Source organism: Herpailurus yagouaroundi, unplaced genomic scaffold (genome assembly GCF_014898765.1).
Source record: "Herpailurus yagouaroundi ecotype Mexico unplaced genomic scaffold, PumYag 159, whole genome shotgun sequence".
In the NCBI taxonomy this organism is placed as follows: domain Eukaryota; kingdom Metazoa; phylum Chordata; class Mammalia; order Carnivora; family Felidae; genus Herpailurus; species Herpailurus yagouaroundi.
Genome location: NW_024412400.1, coordinates 72182262 through 72197344, shown reverse-complemented (window position 1 = coordinate 72197344; position 15083 = coordinate 72182262). Strand labels below are relative to the sequence as shown.

The 15083-nt window shown below is 39.0% G+C and overlaps 1 protein-coding gene across 1 annotated transcript in view; it reads right to left on the bottom strand.

The window, feature by feature from the left end:
• USP13 (ubiquitin specific peptidase 13) overlaps positions 1-15083 on the bottom strand; it is a 115109-nt gene that overhangs the window by 18681 nt on the left and 81345 nt on the right. Inside the window, exons 14-17 of the mRNA XM_040480830.1 lie at positions 9007-9095; positions 6547-6669; positions 4652-4678; positions 1469-1612 (exon numbers count right to left, since the gene is read on the bottom strand). Of these exons, the coding sequence (XP_040336764.1) occupies positions 1469-1612; positions 4652-4678; positions 6547-6669; positions 9007-9095 (383 nt within the window). The remainder of the gene's footprint in view (positions 1-1468; positions 1613-4651; positions 4679-6546; positions 6670-9006; positions 9096-15083) is intronic.

Genomic DNA, 15083 nt, shown 5'->3' with positions numbered 1-15083 from the left:
CTTCACAACTTGGCTAACTGTTTGGTGTAAGAGGCCTAGCTTTTGGCCTCTCTGTTTTCAATACGCCTTCCTCTCTAACCTGAATCATTCCTGGCTTTTAAGTTAAAGTGAGAGATGTGTGACTCTTCCTTTCAGTTGGACACTTAGAGGCCAGCATAGAGTTATTAGCTGGCCTAACTTCAATACTATTGTGTCTCAGGGAATAGGGAGGCCCAAGAAGAGGGACAAAGACAGGGGAATGGTTGGTCGGTGGAGCAGTCAGAACACACACATCTGTGGATTAAGTTTGCTATCTTATGGGTGCAATTTGTGGTACCCCAAAACAGTTACAACAGTAACATCAAAGATCACTGATCACAGATCACATAATAGAATAATAATGGAAAAGTCTGAAATATTGTGAGAATTACCAGAAACGTGACACAGAGACACGCAGTTAGCAAATATTGTTAGAAAAGTGGCACCAACAGACTTGCTCAACACAGAGTTGCCACCGACCTTCTGTTTGTAGAAAGTACAGTATCTGCAAAGTGTAATCAGATGAAGTGCAGTAAAATGAGATATGCCTATATTTCTAACTAAGAAATGATAAGGACTTGAAATAGAAAACTGTGCATGAAGAAATGGGGGTTGTTTAGTTAGCTTTCACTTCTGTCTACTTTATTAAGGTATAATTCACACACCCTATAATTCACCCACTTGAAGTGTACACCCAGTGGTTTTCAGTAAACAATATTGCCCACTCAACAGACTACAGTATAGTGTAAACATACTATATACACTTTTATATACACTGAAAACTAAAAAATCCATTTGATTCACTTTATTGTGGTGGTCTGGAACTCAACCTACAACATCTCTCTGACATATGCCTGTATGTCCCACATCTTTCCACTGGTCTTTTTGCCACTGAATTACATACTTTAAAAGGTGAATTATGGGATGCCTAGATGGCTTAGTTGGTTGAGCATCCGACTTCAGCTCAGGTCACGATCTCACGATTCGTGGGTTCAAGCCCTGCATCAGGCTCTGTGGCGACAGCTCAGAGCCTGGAGCCTGCCTCTGATTCTGTGTCTCCCAATCTCTCTCTGCCCCTCCCCCACTCACATTCTGTCTCTGTCTCCCAAAAACAAATAAACATTTTTAAAAAGGTGTAAAGTACTCAGTAAAAAAAAAAGGTGAATTATATCTCAGTAAAGCTATTATTTAAAAAAACAGAGAGAGTGAGAGTAAAGATTAACACTGTGACTCTGCTCCACAGGCAAAGTGCCACCTCACTGAAGCAGAAAAAAAAGTGACCTAAAAAGTTAAATTATGAGGGGCAGGAAAAAGTGAGCTAAGAAGCTAAATCATGAGCTAAAAAGTCATTTTCTGGGACACATTCAGAGGACATGTTAGTATCTCCATGGCTTAACAACACTGAAGATCTCATCAGACTCCAAAGCTATTCCCCTTTCCAACCACTGACCTGGCTCTTCCATGTGAACAATGATCCAGTTGAAGGCCACTTCAGCTCCCATATTTCCAGTAAAGTACACAGCCTTCCGACACGCTTCTAGAGGGAAACCCATCTCGGCCAGCTGCATCACTGATGACTCATCAATGTCTGAGGCTATGGGGCACAACAGAATATTCTGGTGTAAAAATGTAAACTCTCTTCTGGTCTTAGCTTCTCCTCACCCACTATCCACATGCTATCCAAACAAAGTGCTATTTTTTTGGTGGTTTAACTTTGTTTTGTTGTGTTTTAAGTCATCCAAATATTTAGCTATTTGAGCTGAGTTTATATCTGACCTAAATAGGAACCATGTTAATTACCTGGACAGCCCAAGCACGGAAAAACAATTCCCTAATTTCATAAGGGGAGATTTGGTATATTCCCAGAACCATTTCAACCTCTCAGATCATCTCAAGACCTTTCCTATAGCAGTTTTTCTATGACTGAAATCTGAAGAGAAAAGAATTATCTACAGGCCTAAAAGCCTATTCTTTAAATCCCATAGGAAATTATACCAGGCCTTTAGGAAAATATATGTATTTTATATATACCAGGTCAAAGGAAATAATCAGCTCTGGGGAAATGGAGAGCCCAAATGTTAAGTAGAAAAGACAGAATATGTTCTGTAATGGTATACATTTAAGATTTTGAAAGAGATAGCTTTTATAAACCTAACTTGGGCTTGGACACAGAGCATTTTCTTTTCTTTTCTTTTCATAATAATAGATAGATGTTGGTGGAGATGTGTGTGCATACATATGTGTGTGTGTGTGTGTGTCCATGTGTATACATAGAAGCACACGTCTGTATATGTATAATGTACAAAAATATATATTAAAACCTACAGGCATGTGTATCTATATATATGTACATGTACACACATACACACATAAATACATGCATGTATAATGCATACATGTATATAGGCCAATAAATTTTTTGTATATACTTTTGCACATGTATATACATGTTTATATATATACACATACATGCATGCATAAGTGCACAAATAAACACCTACACAGTGCTCTCAAATTATCCAACAACTAGGGGGGAAGAGGAGCACAAAATATATCCCTCATGTTTTCTGTTTCATGACGTCTCTACTGAAAATTCTGCCGAAGGCGGCAATTAGTAGAACATAGTAGTAGTAGAACTGAGGATGAGCGATATCTTTTCTATAAAAATTATATCCAAAATGTATTTATCATACAAGGAAGACAAACAGAACATCCTATCAAGACCAAATTTTAAGAAAGCAATGATTTAGGACAACAGTGGCTCCCAAGTTGTGTTGTATGGTGGCCTTGTGTTCCAAGAGAGATGTCATTATTGAACCACAAAACAAGGGGTTTCCATGGCCAAATTAGTTTTAAAATCTACATTCTCTATTCTCCCCTTAGAAATTCACAAGGTGCATCAGCATAGTGAAGACTCAAACATCCTGTAATAAAGACTCCTACAGTAAAGAAACTAGGAAACTCTACAGGATACCTTTCAACATCTTGTAAGACTCTAATGTTCCCTACAATGCAGTTTAAGAAGCGCAGCTCAATAAATGGTGTATGTATGTCTATAATAACATATTAGATTGAAAGCGTTTAATTCCATTTTTGTGAAAAATTAAGTGAGCCAGGCATGGGTCAAGGACAGGGGAAGGATATGTGCCAAGAGTTAACAGTGATTATAGATGGGCGATGAAACCATAGATGGCTCCTACTGATAATTCATAATTTATAAATACCTTTTACTCTCATAATAAGAAAATAATCAAAGTTATTCTTTTTAAAAATCTGAGAAAGGAAGGATGCAAATGTTAAACAATCCCAGATCACTCTATTTCTCCTGTTGAGTACAGGTAATTGCTGATAAGACGGCAGGCTCAGATCTAGGAGGAAATCAATGGCCAAACCATTAACACTGGAAAATGGCTGAGTGCTTCCAATCAGAGACAGACTCCTCTGGCAGTCAGGTCCAACCACCCCTCACCTCCCCTGGGGCAAAAGCCTTGGAAGGACAGCAGTCTGGAGGATCTGGAGCTGCCAGCAAACCTCTCACATTCCAGAAAAGGTCAAGTGGCATGAAAAGCACATTTGACTCCTAGATCTGGTTCTGGCCCCAGCTCTTCGGTCTCTGAAGTTTTCTGGGTCTTAATTTTATACTCTGTAAAAGGTTACCTGCCCTGCCCTTCTTACTGTGAAAATCAAATAAGAAACTGGATTTTGTATGAATAGTAAAACTATTTATCATTGGAAGAATTTATGAAATAATAAATGCAATATAACTCATGGTAATCATTCAAAAGTAGTAACAGCCATTGTTATTGTTATAGATTATGCACAGAGACAATGGCTTTCCCAAGACCCTCGCTGACCCTAACAGCTTCTTCTAGCAAAGAGCAAATCGTAATTGACCAAGGAAAAGAAATGTGGAGGTCTAAGCCACATGATCAATCATTTGCAAAATACATGAACTTCTAAATTAACAAAAGTTTGTCTCCAGGAGGGCTTTGTAGACAAAAAGATTGAGGGTATTTAGTGTTAAACATTCCTTCTTCCTCCTAATTAATCTCTAAATATTCATTATAAATAGTTTATTATGTTCTTTTCAGAAAACCAAGAGTACCAATTCCCACAGGATTAAGGAACTAAAAGTCTACAAAATTAACACAATCCAATGAAACTAATAACCTTTAGAGTATTAATTAATACAGCCATGTCCTGTCCAACAGCAGGAGTGGGAAAAATGCTGGGCCACAGTGCCATCATTGCTCTAGAGCCCTACTCATGGCCAGAGTGGGAAAAAATGGCATCATTAGCCCACCTTCACACTTGAGGAAACTGAGGCTCAGAGAAGTTAAGTAAATTTTTCTAGGTTGCACAGTCATAAATGGCAGGGCCAGGTTTCCAATCCGGGGCTGGTTGGCTTTCATGCTGATGATCACTCTTCTGAGCTACAGAGCCATTTAATCCCCATGTCACTGGTTTACATTTACTGGTAACTCAACTTGCAGACGAAGAATCATTCCTACCCAGGAAAAAGCTACACACATACACATGTAGAGAACAATGCCCCTTTATTGAATTCCCAAAGATAAATGTCAGACCCATGACAACTGTAGGACAACCGAGAAAAATTTCGAAAGATACATACGGTCTATCAGTTGGTTCATCAGGCGATCTGGAAATTAAAGGAGAGGGAAGAAATGAGACCAAAGCATGGCAAAGAGTTTTATTTTATTTTTTTTTTAATTTTTTTTTCAACGTTTATTTATTTTTTTGGGACAGAGAGAGATAGAGCATGAATGGGGGAGGGGCAGAGAGAGAGGGAGACACAGAATCGGAAACAGGCTCCAGGCTCTGAGCCATCAGCCCAGAGCCTGACGCGGGGCTTGAACTCACGGACCGTGAGATCGTGACCTGGCTGAAGTCAGACGCTTAACCGACTGCGCCACCCAGGCGCCCCGGCAAAGAGTTTTAGAGAAAAAAAAAGAATTCATGCAGGGCACTCTCTAATCCCTCAACCCCGAGGGATTCCACACTGTTGTCAACCACTCAGCTCCCCCCAACACATACCACCAAGTCTATACAATATGAAATCATCAGAGTAGGGAGTGAAAATAAACAGGTTTCAGGCATTTCAATCAGATAAAACATGATGCTCTGGTTATCACCTTAATGAACGAAATGATTTATCTCCCTGTATTTCTAAGATCTCTATATAATTACAAACTAAGGATTCTGTTAAAAACATCAGAGAAAGCAGGAGCAGTTCTAATGAACTATAAACCATATTGTATTTCTCTGATGCTTACTGATCACTGATCTCTGCTCTCTGGCCCCTTGAATGGACCACCTATGCCACATAACAGAGTGTGCCACGTAGAGTTCCATTCCCTACTTTCCATACTCTACAATTTAGCATTTGCCTTAGCACTAGAGAATAATGGAACATAGATGCCTATCTTGAATTTGATCTTGCTCCTTCTGGATTCACCTTACCCTTCTTTGGCACCTGAACTTGGTCACCAATAATATTCAATTCTCAACTAATGAAAAACCTTTGGTAGAGGGGCCCAGAGTGCTCTATCACTATTAATTCACCTAATTAACTGATTAAAAAGGTGAACAGTAAATAGGTGAGCAAATGAAACCACAATGAAACCGATTTCATCAGTAACTGAGCTAACAATAAAACCAAGATTTTTTTGCCCCTGTCCTCCGATCCACAAAGATGAAGCAATTATTTTCTGTATGTCCTTTTCCCTTAAAAAGCTAAGTATTCTAGGGGTGCCTGGGTGGCTCAGTTGGTTGGCATCTGACTTCGGCTCAGGTCATGATCTCACAGTTCATGAGTTCGAGCCCCGCTTTGGGCTCTGTGCTGACAGCTCTGAGCTCAGAACCTGCTTTGGATTCTGTGTTTCCCTCTCTCTCTGCCCCTTCCCCACTCATGCTCTGTCTCTGTCTCTCTCTGTCTCTGTCTCTCTCTCTCAATAATAAACATTAAAAAAAAATTTTTTTAAGTTAAGTATTTCTAAATAAAAATTTAGACTTCACAGAGCCAGCTGCTCCTTTGTATGAAACAGTGACTAAGCTGGGGAGGTAAAATGTGGTCAAGATTTTTAAAACCAACATGCACTATTGAACTTCCCCTTCTGGCTGTCCAACCATACTCCCAAGAGGACACAGCTCCTCACAACTAAAAGCCTACTGAAAACACACTCCTTATCTTCCCTACAGGTCCGTTTGGGGGAAGGAGAGGCAGAGGAAGCCAGAGGCAACATAACCTAAAAACTGTTTGGAGATTTGCTGCCCTCTGTTGCCAGTGATTTCTGCAGGTCCTTTTCATTTACTCATCATGGGTCTGTGCCTCCTCCCATGACTAATTTAAGTTTACTGTTGTAGCCAGGCCTCCTACTGTATGTCTGTGGTGGGTTAAACACAGGAAAATGGCCAAGGGACAACAGAGTGGTGGAAGAGAAGAGACTCTTCATCTTCGGGTGGGGCAGGGAGACAGTGAGAGAACATCCTCCTGACAGAAGATGGTACCTTTTGAGTCATCAGGAATGACGATAGGGGGGCTGATGTCCGGAAGTTCTTCCTCTCCTGGCTGTAACCCCCTGGCTCGGAGATGGTTGATATCAAGTAGGTCTGGCATGTCAATAGAAACATCTGCAAAATTAGAGAGATTACATTCACCAACTCTCCAAAAACCCACAATCACCCCCTAAAACCAGCACCTCTAACTCTTACGTACATGTGTCTAAGCAGAGCTAAGGGATGCTTTTCAGTTCCCTGGAGTAGATCACTGGACCAGTAAACTCACTGAGACTAGTTAGATTTAATGGAGAAGCAGAGGGAAAGTACAGAACATTTCACACTGAACAAGCAAGAGGTTGTAAACTGGGAACCCAAAGACTATTTGTGGCCCAGACACTTTCTGTTTAATGTTTTTAAAATGTTGGCAACAAATTCCAATTTTTAAATCATTAGATTTCATTTAAATATCCCTATTTCCAGCTTATTTTGAAAAACAGAAAGCTATAGCATATTCTCAAATGGTAATAACTGCCTGGGTCTAATTTTCAGCTTCCACTCTACACAATATGTGCCCTAGAGCCTATCACAGACCCCACTGCTGCCTACTGATCCTGAGCATCATATTTGTGCTATTCTGATTCTTCTGGTAAAGAAATGTTTTTCTAAGCCATGTCTTTATCCAAAGTGGAAATACCCAAGAAAGACCAAGATAGCCAGGCTACTCATTTCTTATATCCAATGTACTTCTTTCATTTACATTAATCCCTGTGCTTGTTAGGCATTTGAGTTTGCAGCCCCTAGATTATGCCTTTTCTCAGATCATGACAGGCACTGCGATCATTCTAACTAAGGTAATAAAGAATGAAGTTTTAAAGAAATAAAATTGAATCTTAAGTGTATTAGGCTTGGGGTATTTTTTTTTTTAACTGCTCAGGTCAGTTGTTATTGTGCGGACTTACTTAAATACAAAATTTATTAGTCTAAAAGTCTGCTGAGATTTAGTGTTATATTCAGTTATGACAATAATGAAAAATGGGTCCCAATGTTGGTGTGGGATAGGTCTCTTGGGCTAGCACACAGAACCTGAAAATACTATCCCCAAAACTAGCTATGATGTCAGATAAATAAATCCTATTTTAAAACAACAACCCAGAGAAAAAGCTTAGTTAAAAAATTTTTTTTCAATCTCAGGGGATAGCAAAAACAAACATAATGTCCGACAAAGTCAATACAGTTGTTCCTCAACAGAAAAATTTAGGTTCATTAAAGCTTTGAGGCTCCTTTAAATTCAGCAAGTCTATGAATTCTGATCTGAGTTTTTACAGAAAATCCAATGACAAAGAAAAATAAGAAAGCTGTTTCCAAAGCAGTTAAAAGCCTTTAGAAGAAAGCAGTTTTCTCTCTCAGGTACTTCTCAGGTCCACAGAGGAAAGGCTGAGTGATGATCATCCTGCCCACAAAATCATTCCACCAGGAAAATCGAAGATGTGCTGCAGAATCAGTCATGGCCCTGCACAAGGTCACGTGGCAAGCAAGTGCCATGTCAGTGGAGTGCTAGAGGTTCTGGGGAAATCCGTCCTGCTGATTTTACATTCTTTCTACCTACCCCCTTCAGATGAGCAGATGAGTGCTTAATTAACCAGTATAAGACCTGAGTTATTTTTTAAGCCCTCAAAACCAGAAAATCTTTAAGACTGGCAAGCAGCCTGAGCTACCTGCTTGAGAAATGACAAAGAGTAAAACTGTCCATCCGGCACTGAAGACAGCCTAGTAACACCTTGATGTTGGATCATGACGATGGAGAAAATGTTCTCATACACTGTCTAGAAAACTAACCTCTAACAAAGGCTTCTGAAATTAGCAAGAAAAAAACCCAAGTAAGGCAAAAATCAAATCCCTTTTCTGACTATTTAATGCAACTGACTATACTCATTTTGTTATTAATAAAATTTGTATGATTTAAGTGACTGTTTTCAGCCACACCTGCCTACTTTAGAGGCAGAGGAGAAATAATAAGAGGAGCATGTACCTTCAATTACCTGCACCTCCAAGTGTGGTCTCTGGACCAGCAGCACCAGCAGCATCAGTATCACCAGGGAGCTTGTTAGAAATAAAGAATCCCAGGCCCCACCCCAGACCTGCTGAATTAGCACCTGCATTTTGCCAAGATCCCAGATAATTTGTGTGCATGTTAAATTTTGGAAAGCATGGTTTATTTGATAATGTGGAGATGTCATTTTCACTCTCAGAATCCAGTCATCCCAGAACGCATTACAGGGGTGGGCAGCATGTGATAGTTTTTATTATGAGTGCAAATCATATACTGTGACTCAAAAGAGAAAGGTGAGGACAATGGAAAAAGAACGAAATGGAACTATTTCTGACAGCCAACCACATGGGCCCTTTCACACGCCATTTTTTTAATGGCTAATTTGATGTTTCAAGCAAAAGCATGCAAAAGATACCTACCAAATTTTTTGGGAACCCAGTCAAGACCAAAAGTGAACTTCTTTATCTGCACTACCAAGTATTCAGGGAATGAGGCAAAGCGAGATGTTCTGGGAAACACAAGGGGATTAGATCAATGAAACAAGGCAATCAGAATCATGATTATAGTTCATGAAGCATCCAAAGCTTTGTCTGAGGCACACCTGGCAGTTCCAGTGACTGCACTGAGAAGGAAGGACACTCAAACAGACACAAGCAGACACACACTCACCTGCAACCAGTCATTCTTCCTGGCCTTTTCCCAAGGAGAACATGTTTAACGGAGGAGAATGTTGTCCTTAGAGAGTGATTTGGAGCATGGTGCAAAATTACACTTTTATTTTGCTGTGGCATTTTGTATTTCTGAAAAGTACTTTTCAACTGTAGACATCTTTTTCTAAAACCCTTGCTAGAATTTAGTACAGTTTAGTACCCCTCAACAACACAGAGGTTAGGGGTGCTGAACCCCCCATGGAATCAAAAATCCACATATAACTTTTGACTCCCAAAAAACTTTACTAATAGTCTACTGTTGACCAGAAACCTTACCTATACCATAGAGTCAATTAAACATATTTTATGTTATATGCATCATATACTGTATTCTTACCATATAAATACGCTAGAGAAAATATAACACTGTACCGTAAAAAACCCACTGGACCCACACAGTTCAAACCCATGTTGTTCAAGGACCAACTGTGTGTGTGTCTGTGTGTGTGTGTGTGTATTATCTGCAGGATAATATGTGCATGTACTACATGTTTGTATGTGGGGTTTGAAAAGCTTCACAAGTTGGGGCGGCTAGGTGGCTCAGTCAGTTAAGTGTCTGACTTCGGCTCAGGTCATAATCTTGCAGTTTGTGGGTTCGAGCGCCATATTGGGCTCTGTGCTGACAGCTAGGAGCCAGGAGCCTGCTTCAGATTGTGTGTCTCCCTCTCTCTCTGCCCGTCCCCCACTCACACTTTGTCTCTGTCTCTCAAAAAAAAGTGAATAAACATTAAAAAAAATAAGAAGAAAAAAGAGAAACAGAAAAAAAAGAAAAGCTCCACAAGCAATCCTGACATACCCCCAATCTCTGCTCCCACAGAGAATCACTATCTTACAGCACAAAGTTGACATAAGGAGGGTTTATTGAAACTTTGGTTGAGGTTGACTACTGAAAATGCCAACACCTCATTAAAATACTACTGTATCTAAAATCCATGATCATGTGAATCCTAAATATATATAAATATATATACATAATGAGATAAGCATCTAAAATATCTAAATCTGACCTTACATTTTTAAATTAATACATATGGTCAATATCTCGAGTTTCCCTTCAAACTTTCAGGAATTGTCTGGACTTTAGTTTGATAATTTTATGCAGACTATTTACCTACTATACCAAATTCAAGCCCCAGTTCCAGCTCATTCTCTCCACATTTATCACCTTGTTTATAACAACCATTTCTATGTGAGTGTCAATGTGGATATAGTAGGTTATGTAAAAAAGAAAATAAGCTGTAGACAGATACTATGTCTTAAAATGAAAGATTCTCGAACACCGTCCCCACAAACTCTACTTTTCATATCTAAGTCATTGCCTTCTACCTGGAATGCAGTGGGCCCAGAATTCAGAAAGCAAATACAAATGCATTGCTGCCCCCTAGTGTAGAAGAAAAGCCATAGTACAGGGACAAAACACTATCCAAAAATGGGTCAAAATGATGTGGATTTGGGTCTAGAATATGCTACTTAATTCACTCCAATGTGAACAAATCACTGACCCTCCCTGAGGTTCCATTTTCACATATACAAAACAGATTTCTTAATCATATCTACTTGCCAGGACTATGCAATGTTCATAAAATGATGTGAAAGCACTTGGCACACTAGAACATATACTATGTATACCCAGGGAATTAGCACGATTATTTTGTCATAAAAGAGCTAGAATCCATGGCATTGAACACTGACTTGGTCTATCACTGACCTGTTTTTTGCCCCAAGCAAGTCACTTAACCTCTCTGTATCTCAAATTCTCCAACACAAGGATGGTAGAAGGGACCAGGCAATGATGTAAGGGAGTTCTTTAAAAAACAGGAACTTAACGATCCTAAGGAACTTATCTATTATTACCCTGGTTCATTCTCCAGAAACTGTAATATTATCTCTAATCAGGCTTCCTACCTTCTGAGAAGCAATAATAAACATCATTCTTACTCCAATATAGCCAAGTCCTAATTTCACCAAAATCCAACCAACTCCAGCTGCAGTATTTTCAACTAATGTAAAAATGTCACCTCTCTGACCTCTTCTTCTTACCACATCAACTTAAAAGCTGGAAAATATGTATTAGTGAGATCAGCCAAAAGTCATCAGTATTATCAGTTATTTCCAAAATGTGGTCGAAAAGCCCCAAGACTCTTAAAATTGCTCTGTGGTCAGTATCTGGGTGAGTAAATCAGCTGGTGATACCATGGGCAGTGCAGGGAACTGGAGGCTGGCATGTGGTGGGAGAGGGGTGGATAATTTAACACATCCCTTTGTTATGGGTAACTAACTACCAACTTAAGAGTACCAGAAATCAGATTAGATGAGCCCACATTATATTTACCCTGTTAGGTAAACATGCTATATATTATATTCATCTTTGTAGCCTGTAGAGGGTCTCAAATTGAATCACACAGACAGTAACTGCTCAATATATATCTGTTCAAAATAATCTCAAAACCAGTAATGTGCATTCATTAATTGCAGGTTTGGGGCATCAAGTTTGTTAGTTAAATCTAGCAAAAAGTGTAAATTATGCACCACTTACTCTTTTATTCCTAAAATTAATTCCTGGGAATTAAAATTTTTCCTGAAAGACCATGAGACTGTAAACCATTCAAAAAGATCTAGGTAGACACACAGCAAATTTACCTCAAAAAACTGCTATGGGGACTAAATCACTTAGTATACAAAGTGCTTAGAATTGTGCCTGACAACACTGTTGCACTGTCTACTGACAACCTATTATCATCACTTAAAGTATATCAATTGTTTGCCCATCATAATCAAGGCAAAAACACTATGAAAGCTTTAATAAGAAAATATATAAGCTGTCCTTCTCTGTGAAATTAATATTGTCCACTGTATTGAAAACCTGGCAACTAAAAAAATACAATTCTATTCTTTCCATTGAATATGTTGAAAATACGACAATTAATCAACCACAGTCCAACTGTATAACCTAAGGCAAGAAAAAAAAATGAAAGGAAAGATAAAAACAACGGTAATAGTAATTACAGCATGTGAGGCACTATACAAAGCACTCTGCATAGTTTATCTTGCCTTAACCTTCACCCCATCCCTAGGAAGAAACTATTATTATCCTGGTTTACACATAAGGAAACAGGAGCTTAGGGAGATGAAGTCACTTGGCCAAGGTCACATATCAGTAAGTTCTACACTGGGGATTAAACACTGCCTGTCCATTCAAAGCTTGCACTCTGGAATCCTACACTGTACCTTCCTCTTCATAAATGATAAAAGTCCACACAAAATCTCTCCCTATTGACCCTTCCCCTGTGAGCTGCTTAAAGGCAGGAACTAGGTCTTGTTCAACTCACTGCCTAGAATATTCCAGGTGAACAATAATACTTGCTAGGTGAATGAAATGTCCAAACACTAATATTCTTCCCAGAGACTGCCTGTTCAGAACTATTTGAAGAAAGAGTCTTTATTCTGGTCTATACTGACTGAAGATCTACAAAAAGGACATTTTTTTTGCCTCTTCCTGGTCTTTCAGTGTCTGGGTCTAACACAAGAAAAATTCAAGACCCTAAACTAACATAAGGAGATCATGTCTATATTGCTAGAAATAAGAAAAAGAAAAAAAATCTTTTAGGAATATCCTGAACTGTGTCTCCCAAAACTAATACCTGAAACATGATAAGGCATAATAAGGAATATGCAAGGCTTTGTATAAGGTTTATAAGGATATAAGCAGATACGAAATGATAAGGGAAATTGGATACTATGTAACAGAGGAATTAAGAGTTTAAACTTTGAACTCAATAGATCTGAATGAATTCCAGGTCTGCCACTTACTGGCCAATTATTTCTCCTTTTATCTCCTCATCCATAAAATGGGGAGAATGGCACCCACTTCACAGTAGTACCAAGAGGATTAAATGACAATTGATGGTAAGTGCTTAACACATGACCTGGAATAATAAATGGACCAAAAAATGGTAGCTGCTTTATTAACCTAACATTGTCTTCTCCTTTTCCACAAAGACCAGTTTTCAATTATTAACAACTGGATACATCCAGTATTAATTTTTTTCATATACATAAAAGAATGAGAGCATGTATGTATGTAAAAGACAGAGAAAAGGAATAAACATGTTTAATATCTACTGTCAAGGATTAGAGAAAGAAGAAACCCCTCCTCTAGAGAGTTATGTTAGCACTGCCTACAACTAAATATTTTGTAGCGCTTGAGGAAAAAACCAGGTAAGCAAGCATCATTCCTCCATTACAGATGCAAGAAGGACACTGGGTGGTGACTGTGCCCTGGGATAGAACATAGGCTGGGAAGTGGACACAGGAGAAGGATCTAGATCTCCTGATCACTCACCCTGGGGTGAGAGCCTCTGTCTCTGGAAAGCTAATGCCTCCCAACTCCATTTTAACGATGGGCCTTTTCCAAGTGATAAGAAGGCTCCTTTCTGCAGGCCCAGAGAGTGTGTCACACCTTGCACTTCTAAGACACAAGGCTACTTTTCTGAAGAACAGAAAAGGGTAGCCAAGCAGACAGGTATATGAAGAACAACTCTGCAGCTTACATCTGATGCTGGGGACTTTCTAGGTGGCCAGGTCCCCTGATCATTCTATATCCCATACATAAACAGAATTAAAGCGCAAAAAGAGAAGGATAACTGTTTGAGAAATCTTCCACCTACTGTCAATAATTAAAGCAAAAAAAACCAAAATAAAATAAAATCATTATGTTGTATACCTTAAACGTACACAATGTTATTATATCTCAATATATATCTATATATGTCAATATCTCAATAATGTCAACGATATCTCAATAAAGCTGGAGGAAAAATAATTAAAGAAAGTGGGTCTACCACCAAGATACTGTGTAGATGTCTAACTGCCCAATGATGTCTCCAAGTTGCAATGAAGTAAATTTCACACATTTAGCACACCAACTCATCAATGTTTCTCTGCAAGGACACACATACAACACACACACACACACACACACACACACACACACACACACAACACAGACCCTGTAACTCAGCAATCCTAGGATAAAAACTTACTTCACATTGAATAACTGATAAAGGAATGGAAAATTATTAACCTCATTTGGATATGAACAACATTTAAAACAATCATTTTAAGAAATTATGGCTTTTTTTAGCTCTTTGAAATAAATCTTTGTGCTTTCCCATTTTTAACATATGAAGTCAATCATCTGAAACAAAGAGGAATCCCAGGGATGGCTGTTCCAGAGAATAAAGAATTTAGGTTTGACGGCTACTTGAGGTGATAAAACATCCAGCAGTAGCTCTTCAGCCTTCATTCCCCTTTCACATCAACTAGATAGAGCTCAATTTTTGTCAGGAGGACAGATGGCCAAAGAATATCTAAAAGGAGTGGGGTGCTTGGGTGGCTCAGTTAAGCATCTGACGTTGGCTCGTGAGCTCATGATCTCACAGCTGGTGGGTTCGAGCCCTGCATCGGGCTCTGTGCTGACAGCTCAGAAACTGGAGCCTGTTTCAGATCTGTGTCTCTCTCTCTGTCCCTCCCCCGCTCGTGCTCTGTCTCTCTCTCTTAAAAATAAATTTAAAAAACAAAGAATATCTAAAAGGAATAAAATTCCCAGAACCAAACTTCCAGACCTCCCTTCATTTTATGTGACTATGAGGACTTTACACATTTGACTGTATAAAATCGATTAAGGTGTCAAGTGCAGAAAAAAAAAAAAAAAAAAAAAACTTATGTACCTGACAATGAGGCACACAATGTGGAAACTGAACATCTCCTAGCTAAATCCTGAGCAG